The 25505-nt window shown below is 43.8% G+C and overlaps 1 protein-coding gene across 5 annotated transcripts in view; it reads left to right on the top strand.

Moving 5' to 3' along the window:
* The window catches only part of tbxas1 (thromboxane A synthase 1 (platelet)), a 283372-nt gene that overhangs the window by 198713 nt on the left and 59154 nt on the right, over window positions 1-25505 (top strand). For all 5 annotated transcript variants that reach the window (XM_078220257.1, XM_078220256.1, XM_078220255.1 and 2 more), the window contains 3 exons: window positions 4251-4339; window positions 5830-5978; window positions 17908-18038. In XM_078220257.1, the coding sequence (XP_078076383.1) occupies window positions 4251-4339; window positions 5830-5978; window positions 17908-18038 (369 nt within the window). The remainder of the gene's footprint in view (window positions 1-4250; window positions 4340-5829; window positions 5979-17907; window positions 18039-25505) is intronic.

Below are 25505 nucleotides of genomic sequence, written 5' to 3' on the forward strand. Positions count from 1 at the left end.
GTAGAAGGAACCAAGTATTCAACCTGGGCCAGAACTCCTTCAGTGTGGCCTGCTAGTCAGATGTTAAATAGCAGTCTGAGTTATGTAGTTCAGCAAGACAATATTACTTGTCCCACAAGCCAGGGCCCATGTCACATGACTCACACCTCTCCACCATCTTTGACAAAGGATGGGTATCCATCGTCTGAATACCACACTGAATTCCAATTCCATTAGGAATTGAAAAGAAGGCTGTCGGGGCTTTATCATAGGAGATGATCCATCGCCTTCTGGTTAGCCTGGGTTATTAAATGCAAATGGCCTTTGTAAAGCTTTCTTTGAACGTGGGCTGTATAGTCCACACTGGGTTAGTGGCTTCTCAGAGGTAATGAGGTGTGACTTTTCCTAAAACTGCTAAGTAGCTTCTTTTGTTCAGGGACCACAGACAGACGCAGTTTCAACCATTTTATAGGTCTCTGTTCAGTTTTTAAAATTTTAAAAATAGCAATGAGCATATGTGACGTCTTAGTCCCCCCTCACAACTGGAAGCTCAGATTTTGTCATGCAAGGTGCCCACAGTGTCAGGGGACTGGTTGGTATTCAAGGACAACAATGGGTTGGCAGATGAGATCAGTGTTGCATTTGGCAAACATGTAGGCCGTCAGTTTGCCTTCACAGCAAGGCTGATGTGTCGAGGAGGGGTATTTGGGATTGAGCCTCCATCGTGCCATTTAGCCCGGCATGTGGGTCGATTGAGAGGCAGGTGGAGTGAGCAGTGTTGAGGAAACAATTGGAAGTGTGACCCTTCAGACCTGCAGTGCCCACCTGCACTGGGCATCATCCGCTTAGGAGGTGGGTTCTCTAGAGAGGAGGAGAAACTGATAGGGAGGGAGATGTGAGCATATGAATCTGGGCAGCAGCAACCTCATGGCTATTTGCAGGAGGCAAACTCACTTTGTTGAATTGTGGAAGGCTGCAGAGGGGACAGTGAGCAGGCACTAGTACAGAGAAGGAGGTACTGTGCAGCCGGTGGTGTGCCTTTTACAAGATGAGATAGGTGTGCAGAGATGAATCATTCTTGTGGTGATGGTACAGAATGTCAAGCAGAAGCAGAGTAAAATGAGCGAGGATGTACAGGGGATGTACATTAAGGTAGACAAGTCCCCAGGGCCTGATGGGATATACCCCAGAATACTGAGAGAGGCAAGGGAGGAAATTGCTGGGGCCTTGAGAGAAATCTTTGTATCCTCACTGGCTACAGGGGAGGTCACAGTAAGATGTCTAACAACACCAGGTTAAAGTCCAACAGGTTTATTTGGTAGCAAAAACCACTAGCTTTCGGAACAGGCTGTCCCTTCGTCAGTTGGGTGGGAGTTCTGATTACAAACAGGGCACAAAGACACAAACTCAATTTACATGAATAATGATTGGAATGTGAGCCTTTACAGCTAATCAAGTCTTAAAGGTACAGACAATGTGGGTGGAGGGAGCATTAAGCACAGGTTAAAGAGATGTGTATTGTCTCCAGACAGGACAGCCAGTGAGATTTTGCACATCCAGGCAGGTTGTGGGGGTTACAGATAGTGTGACATGAACCCAAGATCCCGGTTGAGGCCGTCCTCATGTGTGCGGAACCTGGCTATCAGTCTCTGCTCAGTGACTCTGCGCTGTTGTGTGTCGTGAAGTCCGCCTTGGAGAACGCTTACCCGGAGATCAGAGGCAGTATGACATGACCCAAGATTCCAGTTGAGGCCGTCCTCATGCCTGTGGAACTTTGCTATCAATTTCTGCTCGGCAATTCTGCGTTGTCTCTGCAGGAATGTTCCCTTCCAGTCGGGGAACACTTCAGCAGTCACGGGCATTCAGCCTCCGATCTTCGGGTAAGCGTTCTCCAAGGCGGCCTTCAAGACACACGACAATGCAGAATCGCCGAGCAAAAACTGATAGCCAAGTTCCGCACACTTGAGGACGGCCTCAACCCAGGATCTTGGGTTCATGTCACACTACATGTATCCCCCACCATTTGGCCTGGGCTTGCAAAATCCTACTAACTGTCCTGGCTTGAGACAATTCACACCTCTTTAACCTGTGATTATCCCTCTCTCCACTCGCATTGTCTGTACCTGCCTCTGTCTATATATGCCATGTTTGTGAACCCACCTCTCCACTCAGCTGATGAAGGAGCAGCACTCCGAAAGTTTGTGATACCAAATAAACCTGTTGGACTTTAACCTGGTGTTGTGAGACTTCTTACTGTGGCATAATCACAAGTGAGGGAAGGCTAGGTGTCCTGTTCAGCCAAGTGTCTTCCTCTTGTGGCAGAAAAGGCGCAGCTGAATTATGAGAGGCTAGCAATTTGGGGTGGTACAGTGGTTAGCACTGCAGCCTCACAACACCAGGGACGCAGGTTCAATTCCAGCCTCGGGTGACTGTGTGGAATATGCACATTCTCCCCGTGTCTGTGTGGGTTTCCTTTGGGTGCTCCAGTTTTCTCCCACAGTCCAAAGATGTGCGGGTTAAGTGCATTGGCTATGCTAAATTGACCCTTAGTGTCCCAAGATGTATAAATTGGGGAATTAGTGAGGTAAGTACATTGGGTTACAGGGGTAGGGCAGGAGGCGGGCTGGATAAGATGGCCCCTTGGAGAGTCGGTGCAGACTCGATAGGCCAAATGGCCTCCTTCTGCAGTGTAGGGATTCAATGAATTAGCATGTCCAGTGCATTCCTAGAGAGCACCCAGTTTGTCCCAGATCACAAGAGGTGCAGAGTTGAGCAGTTTTCAATGACCCATTGAGATCTACCATTACACATAAGCACCCCTAACAACTGGTTTGGGACTTTGGGCAACTTCTCCCCTTTGCCTGAGTGTGGGTTCCAATCACGCTGCAGTCATTCTCCCCCAAATGCGAGGCCCTTCAGGCTGCATGAGGGGAGATGCAGCCCATTCCTGATTCCCCTACTGTGCTCTGACAACCTGGCCTCTCCTGGGACCCCACCCAGGTAACCCTGTCACCCCCAGTGCTGAGCCTCTTGTTTTCAAGCCCTCCTACATTCTGGCCAGCACCCACTAAGGAAGAGCACTCCCTCAGCTGCAATATGGACAGGAACACAGGAGGGAGATTATGGGAAGCACTGCCTGCATATCAGTCTTCACAGACCCTTAAAGCAAGGGGGTGGCCTGAAATGAAGGGAAGGTAAGGTCTGTAAGTGACCCCTCTGGAAAGCTCCCACTGATATGGTAATTCTGGGACCCCTCCCACTTCCAAGTTGCACTCATCTGTGTCCCCTACGTTCTCTCCAATGCCTCCTCTTCAGTGAATGCTCTGGAGATTGATGGCTGCGTGAGCGCTCACCTCCGAACTCCCCCCCCAGAGGTGAGGGCACCAGGTTCACGCTGATGTAGAGCCGTTGTAAATTGCAGCAGCGTGACATCACGCTTGGCGCCCACTGAATATCCAGTGATGGGGGAAGTCCTAGAGAGAATGCTCACTAATGACACGCTAATGCATTAAAATGAGCTTCCTGGGGTCCCACGGTGTGTTTCACACTACGCTGCTGGCAAGGGGACTGTTGGTTCAGAACTTGGAAACTCTCTGGCACATGTCACGCTTTCCAAGTCTCTCCGGATTTTGATTGGGTGCCGTCATTCCCATGGACGGAGAGTGTGGGCTCAAAATTGCCCCAATACATCTTTCCTTAAATAAGGAAAACTGTACACAGTACTCTAAATGTGGCCTCACTCGTGTTTTGTACAGTTGTAACAACATCTTTTTGCTTACAGACTTTTAGAAGTGAGAGCCAGCATGAGAAGGCAGATTAATGTCTCATTTGAGGGAGAGTACCTTCAGCAGTGCAGCACTCCATCAAAACTGCACTGAACTATCAGCTTTGATTATGTGCTGAAGTCTCTGGTGTGGAGCAGAACAGCTCCCCTGAGAATGGAGGGTTTGGAATTACACTGCAACATTCCAATTACACTGAGCAGTGCTGGTGTGATGGAGGTTGGCTCAGTTTTTACACTGTTGATGTTTCCCTTGTGGTCCTTCGTGAAATAAATAAAATTGTAACAGTGAAAAGAAAAAAAGTAGTCCAGGAGCGTATTAAGGAAAAGTAAGATTTCAGAGTGCTTTAAGCTTGTGTTCTCTATTTATTGCAGGGTCAAGGAATCACTGATGCTTTCTTGCATGTTTGATTTCTGTTCCAAACTGACAGATATAGTTTATATATCAATAGATATTCTCCCATAATTGTATAAGCTATTTTCCTTTCAGATGTGTCCATTAATTAATGAGGCTGCTGACATGCTGATGGAAAATCTGAAGACACATGCAGACTCTGGCAAGGGTTTTGACATCCACCGGTAAGCAGCAGGCATCAAATAATACTGTTGGCTGTGCATCTCTAAAGGTTGGGTGTTAAATATAGTCCTACTGAAGGGATTCAAGCTTGTTCTGTCATGGGCAAGCAGTCATTCTCTCAGAAAACCTGCATTGTCCCACTTTATTTGCAAAAAAAAACTAATTAAGAAAATAAATCGATAAAGATTCAAGGCAAATGGGCGCATTTATTGCAGATTTGCTTGATTACCTTAAGGACGTGGGAAGAAATTTGCATAATATGTCAAATAAATTGCACAATTATGCAGTAAATTTCCTCCTCCTACGACGCCTCCCAAACCCGCGACTTACACCACCTGCTGGTTGCAGGTGTGTGAGAACGCTACAAGTTCAAATCATGCACCATCTCAAATTGGAAATATATTCCTCATTGTCACTGGGTCACAATCCCAAAACTCTGTCTTTAGCAGCACTGTGGGTGTACCTACACCACATGAACTGCAGTGGGTCCAAGTAGACAGCTCACCACCACCTTCTCAAGGGCAATCAGGGATGCATAATAAATGCTGGCCTGGCCAGCGATGCCTGTACCTCAAAAATGAATAATGAAAAGGGACTGAATCTATGATAGACCATGCACTGTGAGCAACTTCATGCTCAGAATTCCCCAAGATTCATGCTGAGAACATCAGGTGGGCAGCGTGGTGGTGCAGTGGTTAACACTGCGTTCTCACAAGGACAGGAGGTTTGATTCCTGGCTTGGGTCACTGTCTGTGCGGAGTCTGCACAGGTTTCCTCCAGGTGCTCCAGTTTCTTCCCACAGTCTGTATGATGTGCTGGTTAGGTGCATTGGCCATGCTAAATTCTTCCTCAGTGTACCCGAACAGGCACCAGAGTGTGACGACTAGGGGATTTTCACAGTAACTTCATTGCAGTGTTAATGTAAGCCTACTTGTGACACTAATAAAATAAACTTTAGGTCACTGTGTGTGGGGGGTGGGTGTGGGGAGAGCAGGTGTAACAAGGGTCTGTGTCCCTCGAAAGGTAAGTTATATTTTATTACAATGTTTAAGTCATCATGAAATGTACAAGGCAAATTCTGAAACCTTGAAGTCAAGGTGAACTAATTTATACAATGTGAGAATATGGTGCAGATCTTTGGGGGAAACAGGAAAGTGAAAAGGGTCAGTAAATTCCAGAGATAACTGGATACTTTGTTTTGTGCTTAACAATAAATACCATTCCTTTCAGTCAGGCTTCGTGAGTTATTACACTCGCCCTCAAACTGAATGTGGAATTCCATCATGTTATGTTCGTTCGAGAAATGTCAGATCATTGATTAATGATTGTGAGTGGTAGGGTGCTGGATGAGGTCAGCCATTTTAGTGGTGAGCTGATCCTCTGGCAGTTTTAAGGAAGGTTGGTTTTGTAGGTCACATACAATTTCAGTACTTCATGTAAAATGGGATCAGTCCCTAGCCCTGTGACTAATGTTGATTCTACCTCCCAACAGGTACTATGGCTGTTTTTCCATGGACGTTGTTGCCAGTGTTGCATTTGGTACACAAGTGGACTCCCAGAAGAACCCTGAAGACCCATTTGTCAAGCATGCAAAGATGATCTTTAACATAAATTTCTTCAAACCCCTTATTTTCCTCAGCAGTAAGTTTCACTGCTTTTTGTTCTCCTCTTATGTTTTATCCTTTCAGCCATATTAACTGGACGAGTGGTCAAGGGGTCTGGACGAAGATTCAGAGAAGGTCAGGTTATATCTCAGTATGACTGCGAACTAAATTCAGTTAAAAAATTTGGAAACAAAGCTATGCTTTACATACGAACAAGGGGCAAGGTAGGCCATTTGGCCCCTTGAGCTTGTTATGCCCTTTAATAAGACCATGACTGATCTGATAGTAACCTCAAATCTGCATCCCACCTACCCTCGATAACAAGGGGGTAAAAGGTTAACCAAAAATCTTTCTACCTCTGCCCTAAAAATATTCAAAGACTTGGCTTCCACCACCTTTTCAGGAAGAGAGTTCCAAAGACTCAGAAAAACAATTCACCTCATCTCCTTTTTAAATGGGCAACCCCTTATTTTTAAACAGTGACCTCTAGTTCTAGATCCTCCCACAAAGAGGAAACATCCTTTCCACATCCACCCTATTAATATCCCTCAAGATCTTATGTTCAATCAAGTCACCTCTTAAACTTCTAAACTCCAGCAGATACAAGCCTAGCCTGTCAAACCTTTCCTCATAAGGCAACCTGCCCGTTCCAGCTATTAGTCTTGTAAACTTCCTCTGAACTGCTTCCCATGCACTTAACATTTTTAGATAAGATGAGTAATACTGTTTCACCACGGAGAACAAGTTGAAGCCAAGTGTCAGTGAAAGGAGTACCTGGCAACCTGGGCACCCCATCAACCAGCTTCTGCCCCACCTGTGACAGAGTCTGTATATCACGCATTGGACTCCTCAATCACTTGATAACTCATTTTTAGTGTGGAAGCAAGTCATCCTTAACTCCGAGAGACTGCCTAAGAAGAGGAAGGAGAAACAGTACATCAAACGTAGCCTCACGAGTATCCTGGCATAACCTCCCTACTTTTGCATTCAATTCCCCTTGCAATAAACGATAATGTCCTATTAGCTTTCCTAATTACTTGCTGTACCAGCCTTTTGTGATTAATACACTGAGACGCCCAGATCCTCCTGCATCTCAAAGCTCTGCAATCTCTCACCATTTGGATAATATACTCTTTTTTTCTTCTTCCTACTAAAAAAATGGACAGTTTCATATTTTCCTCATTTATACTCCATTTGCCAGATCTTTTGCCCACTCACTTAACTAATTTATATCTCTTTGCAGCCTCCTTATGTCCTCTTCAAAACTAACTTTCCTACTTATCTTTGCGTAGTCAGCAAATTTGGCAACCATCCCTCCAATCCCTTAATCCAAGTCATTTATATAAAGTATAAATAGTTGAGGCCCAGCACCGATCCCTGTGACATACCCCTAGTTATATCTTGCCAACCTGAAAAAGACCTATTTATGCCTACTTTCTGCTTCCTGTTAGCCAGCCAATTTTACCCCTGATAACATGAGCTTTTATTTTCTTGGATGTGAAAGTTTATCAAATGCCCTTCTGGAAATATGAATGCAATAAATCCATCAGTTCACATTTATACATAAATGTGAACTGGTGGATTTCTTAAACAACCCCAATAAGTTGGTTAAACATGATTACTCTTTCAGAAAACCCTGTTGACTTCTCCTGAGTACCTTGAACTTATCCAAGTGCCCTACTATAATGTCTTTAATATTAGTTTCTAATATGCTAACTGGCCTGTCGTTTCCCATTTTGTCTCCCTCTTTGGATAGTGGAGTTACATTTCCTATCTTCCAATCTAATAAGAAGTCCCTGAATCTAGGGAGTTTTGGAAAATTAAAACCAATGCATCAACTATCTCACTAGACACTTTGAAGTCCATCAGAACCCAGGTTCTTATCAGCCTGCAGCCTTGTCAGCCTGCCTACTCAGTACCACGTCTCTGGTGATTGTAATTTTTCTGAGTTCCTTCCTCCCTTCCATTCTTGGTTTATAGCTGCTTCTGGGAAGTTACTTGTATTTCCTTGGCCTCCTAAGAAAGTAGAGGTGTTGGTAGCCTTTCTTAACTGTAGCGTCAGCGTGGAGGGACCAGGACAGGTTGTTGGTGAGCTGGATATTTTAATTTGGATATAGACTGGAAAAGTCAGGTCGGCAAAGGTAGGAGTTAATTGAATGTTTTTGGGATAGTTTCTTAAAACAATGTGTTCTCTACCAGACCTGGTATTGTACAACAAGATGGGAGTAGTTAATGATCTCAGAATGAAAATGCCCGAGGTAAAGGTCTGAGGTCCCTATCTACTTCGAGAAGACAACCATCCCGGTACTAAAGAAAAGCCAGGCAACATGCTTAATGACTGTCGTCCAGTGGCTCTGACATCCATCATGAAGTGCTTCGAAAGGTTAGTCGAATGGCACGAATCAATTCTGGCCTCACAGATTGCCAGGATCCATTACAGTTCGCTTATAGCTGCAACAAGTCCACAGCAGATGCCATCTCCCTGGCCCTACACCTCAATAACAAAGATGCCGATGACGACAGGCCAGTTAGCATATTAGAAACTAATATTAAGCTCTTGACCACTTCCACTTGGTCCCCGATATACTTCTTGAAGTCGATGACCAACTCCTTTGCTTTGTTGACATTGAGGGAGAGATTATTGTTGTTGCACCAGCTTCTCTGTCTCTTTCCTGTACTCCGGCTCATCATTGTTTGAGATCCGACCCACTATGGTGGTGTTTATAGCAAACTTGAAAATTGAGTTGGAGGGGAATTTGGCCACAGTAGGTGTATAAGGAGTATAGTAAGGAGCTGAGGATACAGCCTTGTGGGACATTAGTGTTGAGGATGATTATGGAGGAGGTGTTGTTGCCTATTCTTACTGATTGTGGATTAGGAAGTCTAGAATCCAGTCGTAGTGAGAAGAGACAAGCCCCAGGCCACAGAGTTTGGAGGTGAGTTTTGTAGAAATAATGGTGTTGAAGGCTGAGCTGTAGTCAATAAATAGGAGTCTGACATCGGCATCTTTGTTATTGAGGTGTAGGGCCAGGGAGATGGCATCTGCTGTGGACTTGTTGCAGCTATAAGCGAACTGTAATGGATCCTGGCAATCTGTGAGGCCAGAATTGATTCGTGCCATTCGACTAACCTTTCGAAGCACTTCATGATGGATGTCAGAGCCACTGGACGACAGTCATTAAGCATGTTGCCTGGCTTTTCTTTAGTACCGGGATGGTTGTCTTCTCGAAGTAGATAGGGACCTCAGACCTTTACCTCGGGCATTTTCATTCTGAGATCATTAACTACTCCCATCTTGTTGTACAATACCAGGTCTGGTAGAGAACACATTGTTTTAAGAAACTATCCCAAAAACATTCAATTAACTCCTACCTTTGCCGACCTGACTTTTCCAGTCTATATCCAAATTAAAATTTTGCATGATTATTACCATGCCTTTCTGACAAGCTGCAATTATTTCTTCCTTTATGCTCGACCGTATCATGCCATTACTATTACGGGGCCTGTACACGACTCACAGGTGACTTCTTTCCTTTACCATTTCTCTTCTCTAACCAAACCATTTCCACATCCTAGCTTCCTGAACTTTGGTCATCCCTCTCTATTGTGCTCAAACCATCATTAACCAACAGAGCCATCCTCCACCTTTTCTTTGTTTCCTGGGCCAAGTATCTTATAAACAGGTCCCAATCCATGTCCTGCAGCCAGGTCTCCATAGTGGCTATCTTTGATTTGATTTGTTTCATTATTGTCACGTATTAATATTCAGTGAACAGTATTGTTTCTTATGTGCTATACAGACAAAGCATACCGTACACAGAGGGAAAGGAGAGAGTGCAGAATGTAATGTCACAGTCATAGCTAGGATGTAAAGAAAGATCGACTTAATGCAAGGTAGGTCCATTCAAAAGTCTGATGGCAGCAGGGAAAAAGCTGTTCTTGAGTCGGTTGGTATGTAACCTCAGACTTTTATATCTTTTTCCCGAAGGAAGAAGGTGGAAGAGAGAATGTCTGGGGTGCATGGGGTCCTTAATTATGCTGGCTGCTTTTCCGAGGCAGCAGGAAGCGTAGACAGTGTCGATGGGCGGAAGACTGGTTTGAGTGATGGACTGGGTTTTGTTCACAACCCTTAGTTTCTTGCAGTCAGAGCAGGAGCCATACCAAGCTATAATGCAACCAGAAAGAGTGCTTTCTATGGTGCATCTGTAAAAGTTGGAGAGAGTCATAGCAGATGTGCAAAATTTCCTTAATCTTCTGAGAAAGTAGAGGCATTGGTGGACTTTAACTGCAGTATTGGCATGGGAGGACCAGGACAGGTTGTTTGTGATCTGGACACCTAAAAACAGGGTGTCTGTGTCCTCAGCTTATCTGTTTTATATTGAATGCTACGTACATGCAGATACATAACTTTAATTTTGTCTTTTCATAACCTTTACTGTCACCTGTTGATTTGCTGTTAAATTTGTACTCTTTCCCTTCCTATTGTTTCCTCAGAAGGAACTCTTAAATGCAGCTAATGAAACAACAACAACGGCAGCAAAACTTACTCCAAATTACAAATCAAAGAAAGGCTTTAATAAAGAAACATCATTACTCCAAACTTGGGGCCTCACCCTGGGCCACTCCAAGCTTCCCACAACTCTACATAGTTCTTTATTTATAGTGGATCAGTTGGTCAGCTGACTATTACATCACTCTGTGATTGGTTCCATGTTTTACTGAGTCAGCTGCCTCTTACATCTTGCTCCCATTGGTCACATTACACCCAACACAAATTTGTCACTGGTTACATTCTAACAAATTCCCTTTGTTTTAATTTTTTCAAAATAGTTTAAGACAACCATCCTCCAATATTCTTAATAACCGTCCAGTACCTACACCTCTTTTTGTAAAACAGTCGGATACCTGTAGATTAGCACCGACCCAGTTAAGTTTGGAAACTTCCTTGTTTTCCAGCATTTGCTTAATGCTGGCCAAATCAATCCTTAATCTTTTTTCCGCTACACTTTTTATTGAGAGAACATTGTCCACATAACACTGAATTGGTACTTCCTTACCCAATGTGCCCATAAAAAAATAATTCTGTGTCTGACAAATATACCTCCATATCCAATGCCTCCACTAACGCTAGGGTTTCAACCGCCAATGTGCTTTTGACTATCCTTCTTATTTTCTTTGTTTCCCAGGCCAAGGGGCAACATTTTCCTTCCTTACCTACCAGGAATATTATGAACCCAGCACCGCTTGAATGTCTATCTGGTAGATTGGCATGTGAAGCATCACTAAACACAACCAATTTCATATCTTCCAGTTCTCCTAGTGCTGGGAATTTAATTACGCGTTCCTCTAATTTTAGCTTTCAATGTTTTATTAGCCTGTAAGATCTGACTGTGGCGTGCTTCAAACATATTACTGAGCTCTCGGACATTATAGCTCCCATCTGGTCTTGTCTGTGTGCATAGCCAATTTAGCTGTCCCATCATACTCAACAACTCTGTTTCTTTTTCGTTGGCCCGTTCCTCTTTTTCTATTGACCTCTCTGGTGATGGGAATGGGATCAATACTGTTTAGATATCCCTATTGACTCATCGTTACACCAGATGTACTTTGTTGAATATCAAAAAGCACCAGCTGCTTGACTCCCTGCTTTAAATTCTGTTTTCAACTTCTCAATTATCTTTTTAAATTCTTCTGTGCCACCCCATAGGAAATCCATGTGCATAAAAATTCCAGCTAATTTTCCTTTAACTTTCCAGTAAAACATTGCTGGATCTGCTTTTAACTGGACACAGCCAGTCTTCAGTAATACAGATCGTACAGAGAAATACCAAACCTTGATACATCCCATATACACATTTGTACAATTTCCACAAATATCCCTGTGTATAACCAGCTTCTTTGGGTGGCCTCAAAATAAAACTTTTCTTGAAATGTTTTGCCCTGCAGAAATGCTGTTTTGATATCTATTGAATTACAGGTCCAATTATTAGATGCCAGAACAGCGAAAAAAAATGTTCAGTGTCACTTTCCCTGCTGTGGGTGAATCAACCCTAATATCTCTCCCATCCAAATGTTCCTCATACCCACGGGCTACTAATCTGGCTTTAGCTTTATATGTTCCATCTGGCAAAACTTTCTCTGTGCAAACCCACCTATGAGACAAAGCAGGCTGCCCTTCGTCTGGTACCTTGGTGTATACCCCAAACTCCTTCCAACTGTCCAACTCCCTTTGTTTGGCTTCTTACTTCCACACGCTCCATTTTGTTTGCAGCTATCAATGCTTCCTTAACATGGAGGCTTCAACTCCTATTCCTATCATTGGTTTGATTCAAGCCTTCTCCGTTAAGCTCCGGCCTCTACAGCCGTGTCTGTTTCTGTCAGGGCTGCTATTCAGGCCGCTGTTCTCTGTTGACACACCTTTGGTCACAGATTCGTGATTTTTTCCTGGGTTCATGAATGCTTACTGTCTCATCCTCAGGACTTAGGTCTCGCTTTTTTTGTTTCCATCTGTCCACCCCATTTTCCCAATCTATAGCTTTGGCTTCTTGTTCTCGCTCTTGTATGTTGAGCCAGTGTTTACACTTTCCTGAGGCTTTTCCTGCTTTCCCAATTATAGTGGCATCCCTACACTCGCTTGATCCTTTGGGTAGCTGAACCTTTGAAGTAGCAGCTTCATCCCTTGCTTCACTGGTACTTTGTTGATCAGATTCCCTCTCATCTATTGTTGACTGCTCCTCATAATAACTCAGGGTATGTGCATGTGAGGTACAAGGTGCCTCTTTGCATCTTGCTCAGATGCTCCAAATTCATACCCAAGTGCTCCTACTCTTGAAGAGTGGGCCCGCACTGTCTGGTTACCGTGCTGTATTATAACTACCTTGCCATTTGTTCCTATCACTTTCCCGGGCCTTTCCACTCTATTATAGTAGACTCTATCCCTTTTCTTAAAGTATATAAAGTATTTCTTAAAGATTTTATGCGATGCCTTAGGGCCCTTCTTATCCGTTCTGAAACCTCAGCCTTAATGAAGGCCTTACTCCCTGCATGCATAGCGTTTAAGTGTGCAGAAAACATTGAGCTAATGCTGGTCCGTTCTAGTGCCAGGGGAGCATCTGTTAATACTGACTGCAACTTTGGATTCCTCCCGTATACCAACTGGTATGGACTATAGCCCCCCATTTGTGGCGAATTTTTTGCGTGCACTGCCCATGCTAATGCAACCTGCAATTTACTGCCCGGTTGATCCTCCAAACTTTTATGCAACATGTCATCTATAACCACGTGATTCCTTTCACAGAGGCCATTGCTGAATGGGCTCTCTACTGCAGTGTACATTACTGCAATATTTAAATTTTCGCACAGATCTTGAAACTCATCATTTGCGAATTCACCCCATAGGAACAAATGGCAAGGTAGTTATAGTACATCATTGAAATCTCGTGCTAGTGGTAGACTCACGACTGGACGCAGGGGTGTCCTTCTATATTTTATGCAAATTTCACACTGGGCTGATATTTGTTCTATGAGATCATTATATCCTTTGTCCAGCACACCTGCATCCTGCAGCAGTGCTGTCAGTCTCCGTGGTGCTGGATGACCGAACTGCTTATGGAGCTTCAGAATTATATTTTTGTCCATCATGCTGTTGTCTGTTAGTGACACTAATGCGTCATGAATCCTTTGGTCTGATAATTTCGGTTCGCTTAAAGGAAGACAATAATGGCCAGATCTTGTAAAATGTAGGTCCACAGTTTTCCCAAATACCACAGCTTTATCCTGTTTCAAATCGATGGTCATCTGAGCTTTCTTCATCGCAGACCTGCTTAACAACAAAGGTATATCACTGGAAACTACATCTGTATTTATAAATAAACTGATTTTGCCTTGTCTCTGCCCCTTGATTTACCACATCTTCCAAAACTTGATCCCTTGCCCCCACTATTTAGTTTAAAACCCTCCCTAATTCCCGAGAACACTGGTCCCAGCACAGTTGGCTGTAGACCATCCCAATGGTACAGATCCCACTTTCTCTAGTACTGGGTGCAAGTGCCCCACAAACCGGAACCCACTTCTCCCACACCAGTCTTTGAACCAGACATTCATCTCTCTAATCTGATTTGTTCTATGCGAATTTGCATGTGACTCAGATAATAATGATGTGGAGATGCCGGCGTTGGACTGGGGTAAACACAGTAAGAAGTTTAACAACACCAGGTTAAAGTCCAACAGGTTTATTTGGTAGCAAAAGCCACACAAGCTTTTGAAGCCCTACGCCCCTTCTTCAGGTGAGTGGGAATTCTGTTCACAAACAGAGTTTATAAAGACACAGACTCAATTTACATGAATAATGGTTGGAATGCGAATACTTACAACTAATCAAGTCTTTAAGAAACAAAACAATGGGAGTGGAGAGAGCATCAAGACAGGCTAAAAAGATGTGTATTGTCTCCAGACAAGACAGCCAGTGAAACTCTGCAGGTCCACGCAACTGTGGGCGTTACAAATAGTGTGACATGAACCCAATATCCCGGTTGAGGCCGTCCGCGTGTGTGTGGACTTGGCTATCAGTTTCTGCTCAGCGACTCTGCGCTGTCGTGTGTCGCGAAGGCCGCCTTGGAGAACGCTTACCCGCATATCAGAGGCCGAATGCCCGTGACCGCTGAAGTGCTCCCCAACAGGAAGAGAACAGTCTTGCCTGGTGATTGTCGAGCGGTGTTCATTCATCCGTTGTCGCAGCGTCTGCATAGTTTCCCCAATGTACCATGCCTCGGGACATCCTTTCTTGCAGCGTATCAGGTAGACAACGTTGGCCGAGTTGCAAGAGTATGTACCGTGTACCTGGTGGATGGTGTTCTCACGTGAGATGATGGCATCTGTGTCGATGATCCGGCACGTCTTGCAGAGGTTGCTGTGGCAGGGTTGTGTGGTGTCTTGGTCACTGTTCTCCTGAAGGCTGGGTAGTTTGCTGCGGACAATGGTCTGTTTGAGGTTGTGCGGTTGTTTGAAGGCAAGAAGTGGGGGTGTGGGGATGGCCTTGGCGAGATGTTCGTCTTCATCAATGACATGTTGAAGGCACCGGAGGAGATGCCGTAGCTTGTCCGCTCCGGGGAAGTACTGGACAACGAAGGGTACTCTGTCCACTGTGTCCCATGTTTGTCTTCTGAGGAGGTCGGTGCGGTTTTTCGCTGTGGCGCGTTGGAACTGTTGATCAATGAGTCTAGCGCCATATCCTGTTCTTATGAGGCGTTCTCCAAGGCGGCCTTCGCGACACACGACAGCGCAGCGCAGTTGGAACTGTTGATCAATGAGTCTAGCGCCATATCCTGTTCTTATGAGGCGTTCTCCAAGGCGGCCTTCGCGACACACGACAGCGCAGAGTTGCTGAGCAGAAACTGATAGCCAAGTTCCGCACACACGCGGACGGCCTCAACCGGGATATTGGGTTCATGTCACACTATTTGTAACGCCCACAGTTGCGTGGACCTGCAGAGTTTCACTGGCTGTCTTGTCTGGAGACAATACACATCTTTTTAGCCTGTCTTGATGCTCTCTCCACTCCCATTGTTTTGTTTCTTAAAGACTTGATTAGTTGTAAGTATTCGCATTCCAACCATTATTCATGTAAATTGAGTCTGTGTCTTTATAAACTCTGTTTGTGAACAGAATTCCCACTCACCTGAAGAAGGGGCTTAGGGCTTCGAAAGCTTGTGTGGCTTTTGCTACCAAATAAACCTGTTGGACTTTAACCTGGTGTTGTTAAACTTCTTACTCAGATAATAATCCAGAGGTCATGCTCTTTCAGGTTCTGCTTCTTAATTTGGTGCCCAGATCTTTATACTGATTATGCATAACCTCCCGCTTTGTCCTAAATTTGTTGTTGGTACCTACATGGACCACGATGACGGGGTCCTTCCCTTTCCTCTACAAGTTGCTCCACTACCACTACGTTTTTTTTTGCTCCTCCCACTTGAATGGTTTGCTGTCCATGGTGCCACGATTAATGAGCTCATTCACGTTGCAGCCCCCACTCTCATCCAAACAAGTTGACCAAACTTCACACCTGTTGGACAATTGTAACGGCTGAGGCTGCTGCCCTCTGTCCCCTGACCTGCCTCACTCACAGTCACATTCTCCTGTCTTTGACCATTGACTACATCAGAAGACCCTGTCCTAAGAGATGTCACTGTCTCCTGCAATAAAGAATCCAGGTAAATCTCCCCCTCCCTGATGCATCGCAGTGTTTGTAGTTCGGTCTCCAGCTCATAAGCTCTGGGCTGAAGCTGTTTGAACCTCAAACATTTATTTCAGATATGTTTGCCCTGGATAAAGCTGGCATCCAGGAGCTCCAACATGCTACAGTTAAGGCTCATTGCCTGTCCTTCCATCCTTAATGTGTTCTAATTAACTATTTCATTATTTTATTTAATTACAGATTTTAGTTTTATTTGTATATATTTTATTCACCTTACAGCAGCACAGTGGTTAGCACTGCCACCTCACAGCACCAGGGACCCAGGTTCGATTCGGCCTTGGGAGTCTGTCTTTGTGGAGTTTGCACGTTCTCCCCATGTCTGTGTGGGTTTCCTCTGGGTGCTCTGGTTTCCCCCCACAGTCCAAAGATGTGCAGGTTAGGTGGATTGGCTATACTAAATATGTGGGGTTATGGGAATAGGGTGGGTAGGTGGGTCTGGGTAAGATGTTCTTTCAGAGAGTTGATGCAGACTCGATGGGCTGAATGCTATCTTTCTGCACTGTAGAGCTTCTATGATACCACCAGTTGCTGGACTATTTTGAACCTTTGAAATATAATAAACCGTAGTCACTTAGCAGCTTCTTCCCCATAGCAGAGTAAGACCACTTCCTGAATGCTGAGAAAGTTAGAAAGCATAAAGCAAAAGAGCACCTCTTTCCCTTTCTTAAGTAACTTCCTTAGTTACCCAACTCCAAGCACTCTATTCTAAATTGCACTTCTTGCAGTAAACCTCTTTCCCCCATGCACCAAATTCCCATTTTGAAGCAAATTCCCAAATATACTCACTTGATCTCTGTCTCACTCAGGCTGAAGTGTCTCACTGTTATAAAGCACAACCAGGAAGCTGTTGGATTGTCATAAAACTCCAACTAGTTCACTTGTGTGGAAAGGAAACCTGTGGTCCTTGCACATTCTGGCTTACAGGCGACTGCAGTCCACACCATTCGCTGCCCTATAAATTGCTTATTATAGCAAAACTCGACCTATTCCTTTTAGATCTTTGGAAGGCCTCCAAATGTGTGTTCACCAAAAGAATCTCCTCGAGAGCCATTAGCATCAGTGAGCTTCCTTTGTAGTTTGCAGGCTCGAGAAGAATAACAGCTGAGCTAACAGAATCCCGTCACCAACCTGAGGATGGCAGTTTCCAGGCTGCTCTGTGGTTTCTGGCACTACACTCCAAGAATACTGTATTCTCTACTCTTCACCCCCTGCCCCGTCTCCCACCAATCCTATCCCGCCTGCACCCCCCCCCCCCCCCCTCCCCGCAACCAAGCTCACCTAGCAATGTGCTTTGGAGTGCAGAGATGAAAGCCAGCAAAGCAGCAAAAAATGCAACTCAACATCAAGCCACTAAATATTTTGATGTATGTTGTAAAATGTGTTTTGATATCCCATTAAAAGCTCTCAGTTCCACCTGCTGCTCATTGTGGCCTCTAAAACTTCAACTGCTCACAGTTTCTATAACTTTTAATGACAGCCTCTCTTGTCATTCTAAGTGGTTATGTACAAAGCTACTGGATTTCCCTCCCTCCTCTTTTATTACTTCCCTTTCTCTTCTGAAGGTGATGACTTGCTAGGACTACCAAAACCCATAGCACTGTAGGCCAACAGAGTCAACACCGAGTTGGGGAGGAGGGGTGAAGAATTGGGGATGGGACCAGAGGAGAAGGAAATCCCTGGCACGTAATCTACGATGACATTTCTTCTCTTTCAGTAATATTTCCCTCCATCATGATGCCTGTTCGGCAATTTATGCCCCGTACATCCATGAGCAAGGTGAATGCTTTCTTCGTTGGGGTGATTAAAGATATTATAGCACAGAGGGATCAACTGCCTCCGGATCAGGTAATAGTCCATTGGGCAAATTTCAACTTTCCCTCTTATAATCTGCTCATGTGCTCTTTCAGACTGACTGAAATTCAATTAAGAGAGAGGTGGCCAGTGCAATATCTTTTTACCTCTCTGACTTGGGTTCAGAAGCAATACTCACCCAAAGATAGGAACAGCGGGAGGTCATTCAGTTCCTTCAGCATGTTCTGCCATTCAATTAGATCATGGCTGATCTGTGCACTGAGTCCATTTTCTGCCTTGACTCCGTATCTTTAATACCCTCATCTAACAAACATATCAATCTCAGTTTTCTTGTTTTCAATTCACCCAAGCATCCACAGCTTTTTAAAGGAAGTCCAGATTTCTGCTGCCCTTTCTGCGAAAAAATGCTTCCTTACAACATCCCATAACAAGATATGATTAATTTTAAGGTTATGCTCCCTTGTTCTGAGCTCACCTGCCAGAAGAAATAGTCTCTACCTACCCTATCAAATCATTTAATCATCTTAATTAAACAGCTCAGTTAGATCATCACTTAAACTTTTACATTCAAGCCTATTCCATGTATGTTACATGCCCTCAGTAATTTAACAAATTTAGTTCTGGTGTTATTTTGTTGTGATGTGGAGATGCCGGCGTTGGACTGGGGTAAGCACAGTAAGAAGTCTCACAACACCAGGTTAAAGTCCAACAGGTTTATTTGGTAGCAAATACCATAAGCTTTCGGAGCTTGCTGCTCCTTCGTCAGATGGAGTGGTCTCTGTTCTCCAACAGTGCACAGACATAGAAATCAAGTTACAGAATACTAATTAGAATTAGACTTTAACCTGGTGTTGTGAGACTTCCTTTAACCTGGTGTTGTGAGACTTCTTACTGTGCTTACCCCAGTCTAACGCCGGCATCTCCACATCATGACTACCATCGACATCGCAATTTAAGATCTGGCTGGCTGTAGAGATTTGCATTCTAATTAGTATTCTGTAACTTGATTTCTGTGTCTGTGCACTGTTGGAGAACAGAGACCACTCCATCTGACGAAGGAGCAGCAAGCTCCGAAAGCTTATGGTATTTGCTACCAAATAAACCTGTTGGACTTTAACCTGGTGTTGTGAGACTTCTTACTACGTTATTTTGTTGAGCATGAACAGCACACACTTTGGGAGTAATATGTTCTTCCTGAGTTGTGGTGCTCAGAACTGAATGCAATGCTCTAAATAATATTTGATCAGAGATTTATGTAATTGTAGCATAACTTTCTTTATATTTATTCTTGAGATGCGGGCATCACTGTCTAGGTCAGCATTTATTACCTATTTCTAATTGCCATTGAGAATGTGATGATGATTTGTCTTGTTGAACTGCTGCAGCCCATGTGCTATAGGTTGACCCACAGTGCTGGAGGGAGGTCCAGGATTTTGACCCAGCAACAATGAAGGAAAAAAGAAGTAGGTGCTAACTCAAAAAATGATATTGAATCTGAGATCAATAGATGAAGTAAGGAGACAGTTATTGCGAATGAAGTAGATGACTTTGGTAAAAGTCATAATATAGGGCCTTAGCTCAGGGTCACATAGGATGCTGATATTACAAACAGACTCAGTCTCAGGCAATGGTCAGGCAATGGAGGTTGTGGCAGGAACAGACCCCATTGCTCTACATTTGCATTAATGGTCGTATTGTTACAATCCCCATGGGGGAACTCTAAACCCAAAATAACCCCAAATTTACCAAAAGATCCCCCCGCCCCACACAAATTAAGGGATTATCAACAGGATTTCACTTTTCGTAACATTTACTTAAACACGAATCTGAATTAACATAAATTAAACAAAAGTTGATAGGTAAATTATACTTCAAATAAAACAGATAATTTTTGCTTTAAATAGTCAATATAACAAAGATGTGCCTTACACAACCATTTTCCTCCAACATGTATGACATTGCACAGCTATTCAGTTCCACAGTATTCTGTTCTTTATTTACACGTGGGAGGTCAGGATTCCTATCCAACAACAGCTTTAACCCAGAGTTCACAGGTACTATTATCATCCACAAAGCACGTTTTTACAAACCCACTCTCCCTCTGGCCATGACAGTTCTAATGGAGTAACTTTCCAAAATTTCTTTACAACGAATAACACCCTTCTTCAAGGTTTGACTACTTCTCAGAAAACATCTAGCTCTTTAGCATCTCTAAGCTATTCGCTCAGCTTCCCAGCTTTTAGACCTTTTTAGTCAGCTTGCACCATATCCTGTCCTGTAGCTCCTGTCTCCTTTTTTGCTGAACAGAAAAAAACTGACCTCTTCCTGAAAGTGATTTGCTTCTTTTCAAGAGAAGGGTCTCTGTCAACTTCCTCTTTATATTTGTTTCTATGTGCCTTCACCTTCTAACTTCTCTATTCTTAGCTTTCCTTTGTGCCCACAGCTCTCCTTTGCATCCACAGGACTTTTTCATAACTTCCTTCCTATTGGTACTGCTTCCAGGTCAAGTGTCACCAGGTCCCATGGACCAGTATTTCTTCTTATCCAAGAAATTACAATTGATCTCCTTACAATTGATTAAAACTCTTAAAGGTCCTTTTCAAACATGCTTAAAAACAATTACAGATTCCACAGACCATTTAAAGAAATTATAAGTTTACTGTCATGCTTCTGGGTCAAAGACCGTCACAGTATGGCTACTACCTAATCTGCTTGTGCAAGCTATGAAGAGCATTCTTTCCTCAGAGTAAACCGATTATAAGATGACTGCCCAAAAAAAAATTACAATTTTACAGATGAGCTATTAAACTATTGTAATTGAAGTGAAAGATCCAATAACACCACCTGGAGAAAATATTGGTATCTCTCAACATCCCAAGCAAACAGTTCTCCCTTGCTTGTTTCTTGGTAGCTTGTGACACAATAGTTGCAACACTCCAAGAGCACTTTGAGGTGGTTCGATGATGATATATAAATATAAGGAACCTGTGATCGGGGAATGAATGATGAGGGAGTTGGCATTGGGGAACAAGGCCTACTGTCCATCCAGCATCTGCCTCACAGCACTGACCTCAACTGGTAATGCAGGGTCAGCTCATAAGCTTTTTTTTTGCTGGCCTCTCAATGTGTGCTCCAAATCCCAAGATTAGGAATTTCAACACCTCTGGTTTATACAGGTTGTCAGTCTCTTTCTTGTGCATATAGGGCTCTATCATGTTTCTTTTAATCATTTTTTTTTATCAAGGTAATGTTCACCAAGACAAATAATTAATCTTTAACCCCATTCTTCTTCCTCACCAAGGTTGTTTGGAGCAGAAACAGTGACCAAAGCACTTCTCATAGAGCCATAGAGGTTTACAGCATGGCCCTTTGGCCTAACCTGTCCATGACTCCCCTTTTTTTAAACCTGAAGCTAGTCCCAATTGCCCGCGTTTGGCTCATACCCCCCCTATACCCATCTTACTCATGTAACTGTCTAAATGCTTTTTAAAAGTCAAAACTGTACGTGTCTCTACTACTACCTCTAGCAGCTCATTCCAGCTCTGTGGAAAAATTGCCCCTCTGGACCCTTTTGTACCTCTCCCCTCTCACCTTAACCTATACCCTCTAGTTTTAGACTCCCCTACCTTTGGAAAAAGATATTGACTATCTAGCTGATCTATGCCCCTCATTATTTTATAGACCTCTATAAGATCACCCCTAAGCCTCCTGCGCTCCGGATAAAAAAGTCTCAGTCTATCCAGCCTCTCCTGATAACTCAAACCATCAAGTCCCGGTAGCATCCAAGTGAATCTTTTCTGCACTCTTTCTAGTTTAATAATATGCATTCTATAATAGGGTGACCAGAACTGTACACAGTATTCCAAGCCTTACCAATGTCTTGTACAATTTCAACAAGACGTCCCAACTCCTCCATTCAAAATGGGGGCGGCACGGTAGCACAGTGGTTAGCACTGTTGCTTCACAGCTCCAGGGTCCTGGGTTCGATTCCCGGCTCGGGTCGCTGTCTGTGTGGAGTTTGCACATTCTCCTCGTGTCTGCGTGGGTTTCCTCCGGGTGCTCCGGTTTCCTCCCACAGTCCAAAGATGTGCGGGTTAGGTTTATTGGCCAGGTTAAAAATTGCCCCTTAGAGTCCTGAGATACGTAGGTTAACGGGATTAGCGGGTAAATATGTGGGGGTAGGGCCTGGGTGGGATTGTGGTCGGTGCAGACTCGATGGGCCGAATGGCCTCCTTCTGCACTGTAGGGTTTCTATGATTTCTATGAATGTTCTGACCAATGAAACCAAGCATGCCGAATGCCTTCTTCACCACCCTGTACACCTGTGACTCCACTTTCAAGGAGCTATGAACCTGTACCCCTAGATCTCTTTGTTCTATAACTCTCCCCAATGCCCTACCATTAACTGAGTAAGTCCTGCCCTGGTTCGATCTACCAAAATGCATCACCTCGCATTTATCTAAATTAAACTCCATTTACCATTCGTCAGCCCACTGGCCCAATTGATCAAGATCCCATTGCAATCCTAGATAACCTCCTTCACTGTCCACTATGCCACCAATCTTGGTGTCATCTGCAAACTTACTAACCATGCCTACTAAATTCTCGTCTAAATCATTAACATAAATGACAAATAACAGCGGACCCAACACCGATCCCTGAGGCACACCGCTGGTCACAGGCTTCCAGTTTGAAAAACAACCCTCTACAACCACCCTCTGTCTTCTGTCATCAAGTCAATTTTGTATCCATTTGGCTACCTCACCCTGGATCCCGTGAGGTTTACCTTATGCAGTAACCTACCATGTGATACATTGTCAAAGGCCTTGCTAAAGTCCATGTAGACAATATCAACTGCACTGCCCTCATCTTTCTTGGTTACCCCTTCAAAATCAAATTTGTGAGACATGATTTTCCACTCGCAAAGCCATACTGACTGTCCCTAATCAGTCCTTGCGTCTCTAAATGCCTGTAGATCCTGTCTCGCAAAATACCTTCTAAAAACTTACCACCACAGATATGAGGCTCACCAGCCTGTAGTTCCCAGGCTTTTCCCTGCAGCCCTTCTTAAACAAAGGCACAACATTTCCCACCCTCCAATCTTCAGGCACCTCACCTGTGCCTATCGATGATTCAAATATCTCTGCTAGGAGACCCGCAATTTCCTCCCTAGCCTCCCACAATGTCCTGGGATACACTTCATAAGGTTCCGTGGATTTATCTACCTTGATGCGCTTTAAGACTTCCAGCACCTCCTTCTCTGTTGTATGTACACTCTCAAGACAGCACTAATTATTTCCCCAAGTTCCCTAACATCCATGCTTTTCTCAACAGTGAATACTGATGAGAAATATTCATTTAGGATCTTACCCATCTCTTGTGGATCTGCACGTAGATGACCTTGTTGATCCTTAAGAGATCCTACTCTCTCCCTAGTTACTCTTTTGCCCTTTATGTATTTGTAGAAACTCTTTGGATTCTCCTTTGCCTTATTTGCCAAAACAATCTCGTGTCCCCTTTTTGCTCTTCTGATTTCTCTCTTAACTCTACTCCTACACCCTCTATACTCTTCAAGGGATCCACTTAATCCCAGCTACCTATCATGTCCTAGATCTGGTCCTGTGTAATGAGACGGGAATAATTAATGATCTTGCAGTTAGGGATCCTCTTGGAAGAAGCGATCACTGTATGGTTGAATTTAAAATACAGATGGAGCGTGAGAAGGTAAAATCCAATACCAGTGTCTTGTGCTTAAACAAAGGAGATTATAAAGGGATGAGGGAGGAATTGGCTAAGGTAGACTGGGAGCAAAAACTTTATGGTGGGACAATTGACGAACAGTGGAGGACCTTCAAAGCGATCTTTCACAGTGCTCAGCAAAAGTATATACCAGTGATAAGGAAGGACTGTAGAAAAAGAGATAATCTACCATGGATATCTAAGGAAATAAAGGAGGGTATCAAATTGAAAGAAAATGCATACAAAGTGGCAAAGATTAGTGGGAACCTAGAGGATTGGGAAATCTTTAAAGGTCAGCAGAAAGCCACGAAAAAAGCTATAAAGAAAGGTAAGATGGATTATGAGAGTAAACTAGCTCAGAATATAAAAACAGAAAGCAAATGTTTCTACAAATATATAAAACGAAAAAGAGTGGCAAAAGTAAACATTGGTCCTTTAGAGGACGAGAAGAGGGATGTAATAACTGGAACTGAGAAAATGGCTGAGGCATTGAACAGGTATTTTGTGTTGGTCTTCACAGTGGAAGACACAAATAACATGCCAAAAATTGATGACAGGAAGGCTATGGCAGGTGAGAACCTAGAAACTATCATTATCACGAAAGAGGTAGTGTTGGGCAAGTTAATGGGCTGAAGGCAGACAAATCTCCTGGTCCTGATGGAATGCATCCCAGGGTACTAAAAGAGATGGCGGGAGAAATAGCAAATGCACTAGTGGTAATTTACCAAAATTCACCGGACTCTGGGGTGGTTCCCGCAGATTGGAAAACAGCAAATGTGACGCCACTCTTTAAAAAAGGAGGTAGACAAAAGGCAGGTAACTATAGGCCGGTTAGCTTAACTTCTATAGTAGGGAAAATGCTTGAATCTATCATCAAGGAAGAAATAACGAGACATCTAGATATAAATTGTCCCATTGGTAAGACGCAGCATGGGTTCATGAAGGGCAGGTTATGTTTGACTAATTTGGTGGAATTTTTTGAGAACATTACATGTGCAGTGGCCAATGGGGAACCTGTGGATGTGGTGTATCTGGATTTCCAGAAGGCATTTGACAAGGTGCCACACCAAAGACTGCTACATAAGATAAAGGTGCACAGTGTTACGGGTAATGTATTAACATGGATAGAGGATTGGTTAACTAACAGAAAGCAAAGAGTGGGGATAAATGGGTGTTTTTCTGGTTGGCGATCAGCGACTAGTGGTGTACCTCAGGGATCAGTGTTGGGACCACAATTGTTTACGATTTACATAGATGATTTGGAGTTGGGGACCAAGTGTAGTGTGTAAAAATTCGCAGATGACACTAAGATGGATGGAAGAGCAAAGTGTGCAGAGGACGCTGAAAGTCTGCAAAGGGATATAGATAATCTAAGTGAGTGGGTGAGGGTCTGGCAGATGGAGTACAATGTTGGTAAATGTGAGGTCATCCATTTTGGTAGGAATAACAGCAAAATGGGCTATTATTTAAATGGTAAAAAATTGCAGCATGCTGCTGTGCAGAGGGACCTGGGTGTCCTTGTGCAGGAATCTCAAGGAGTTGGTTTACAGGTGCAGCAGGTAATTAAGAAGGCAAATGGAATTTTGTCCTTCATTGCTAGAGGGCTGGAATTTAAAAACAGTGAGATTATGTTGCAGCTGTATAAGGTGCTGGTGAGGCCACACCGGGAGTACTGTGTACAGTTTTAGTCTCCTTATTTGAGAAAGGCACTGGAGGAGGTGCAGAGCAGATTCACTAGGTTGATTCCGGAATTGAGAGGGT

The sequence above is a fragment of the Mustelus asterias genome, chromosome 9 (assembly GCF_964213995.1).
Source record: "Mustelus asterias chromosome 9, sMusAst1.hap1.1, whole genome shotgun sequence".
NCBI classification, from domain to species: Eukaryota; Metazoa; Chordata; class Chondrichthyes; order Carcharhiniformes; family Triakidae; genus Mustelus; species Mustelus asterias.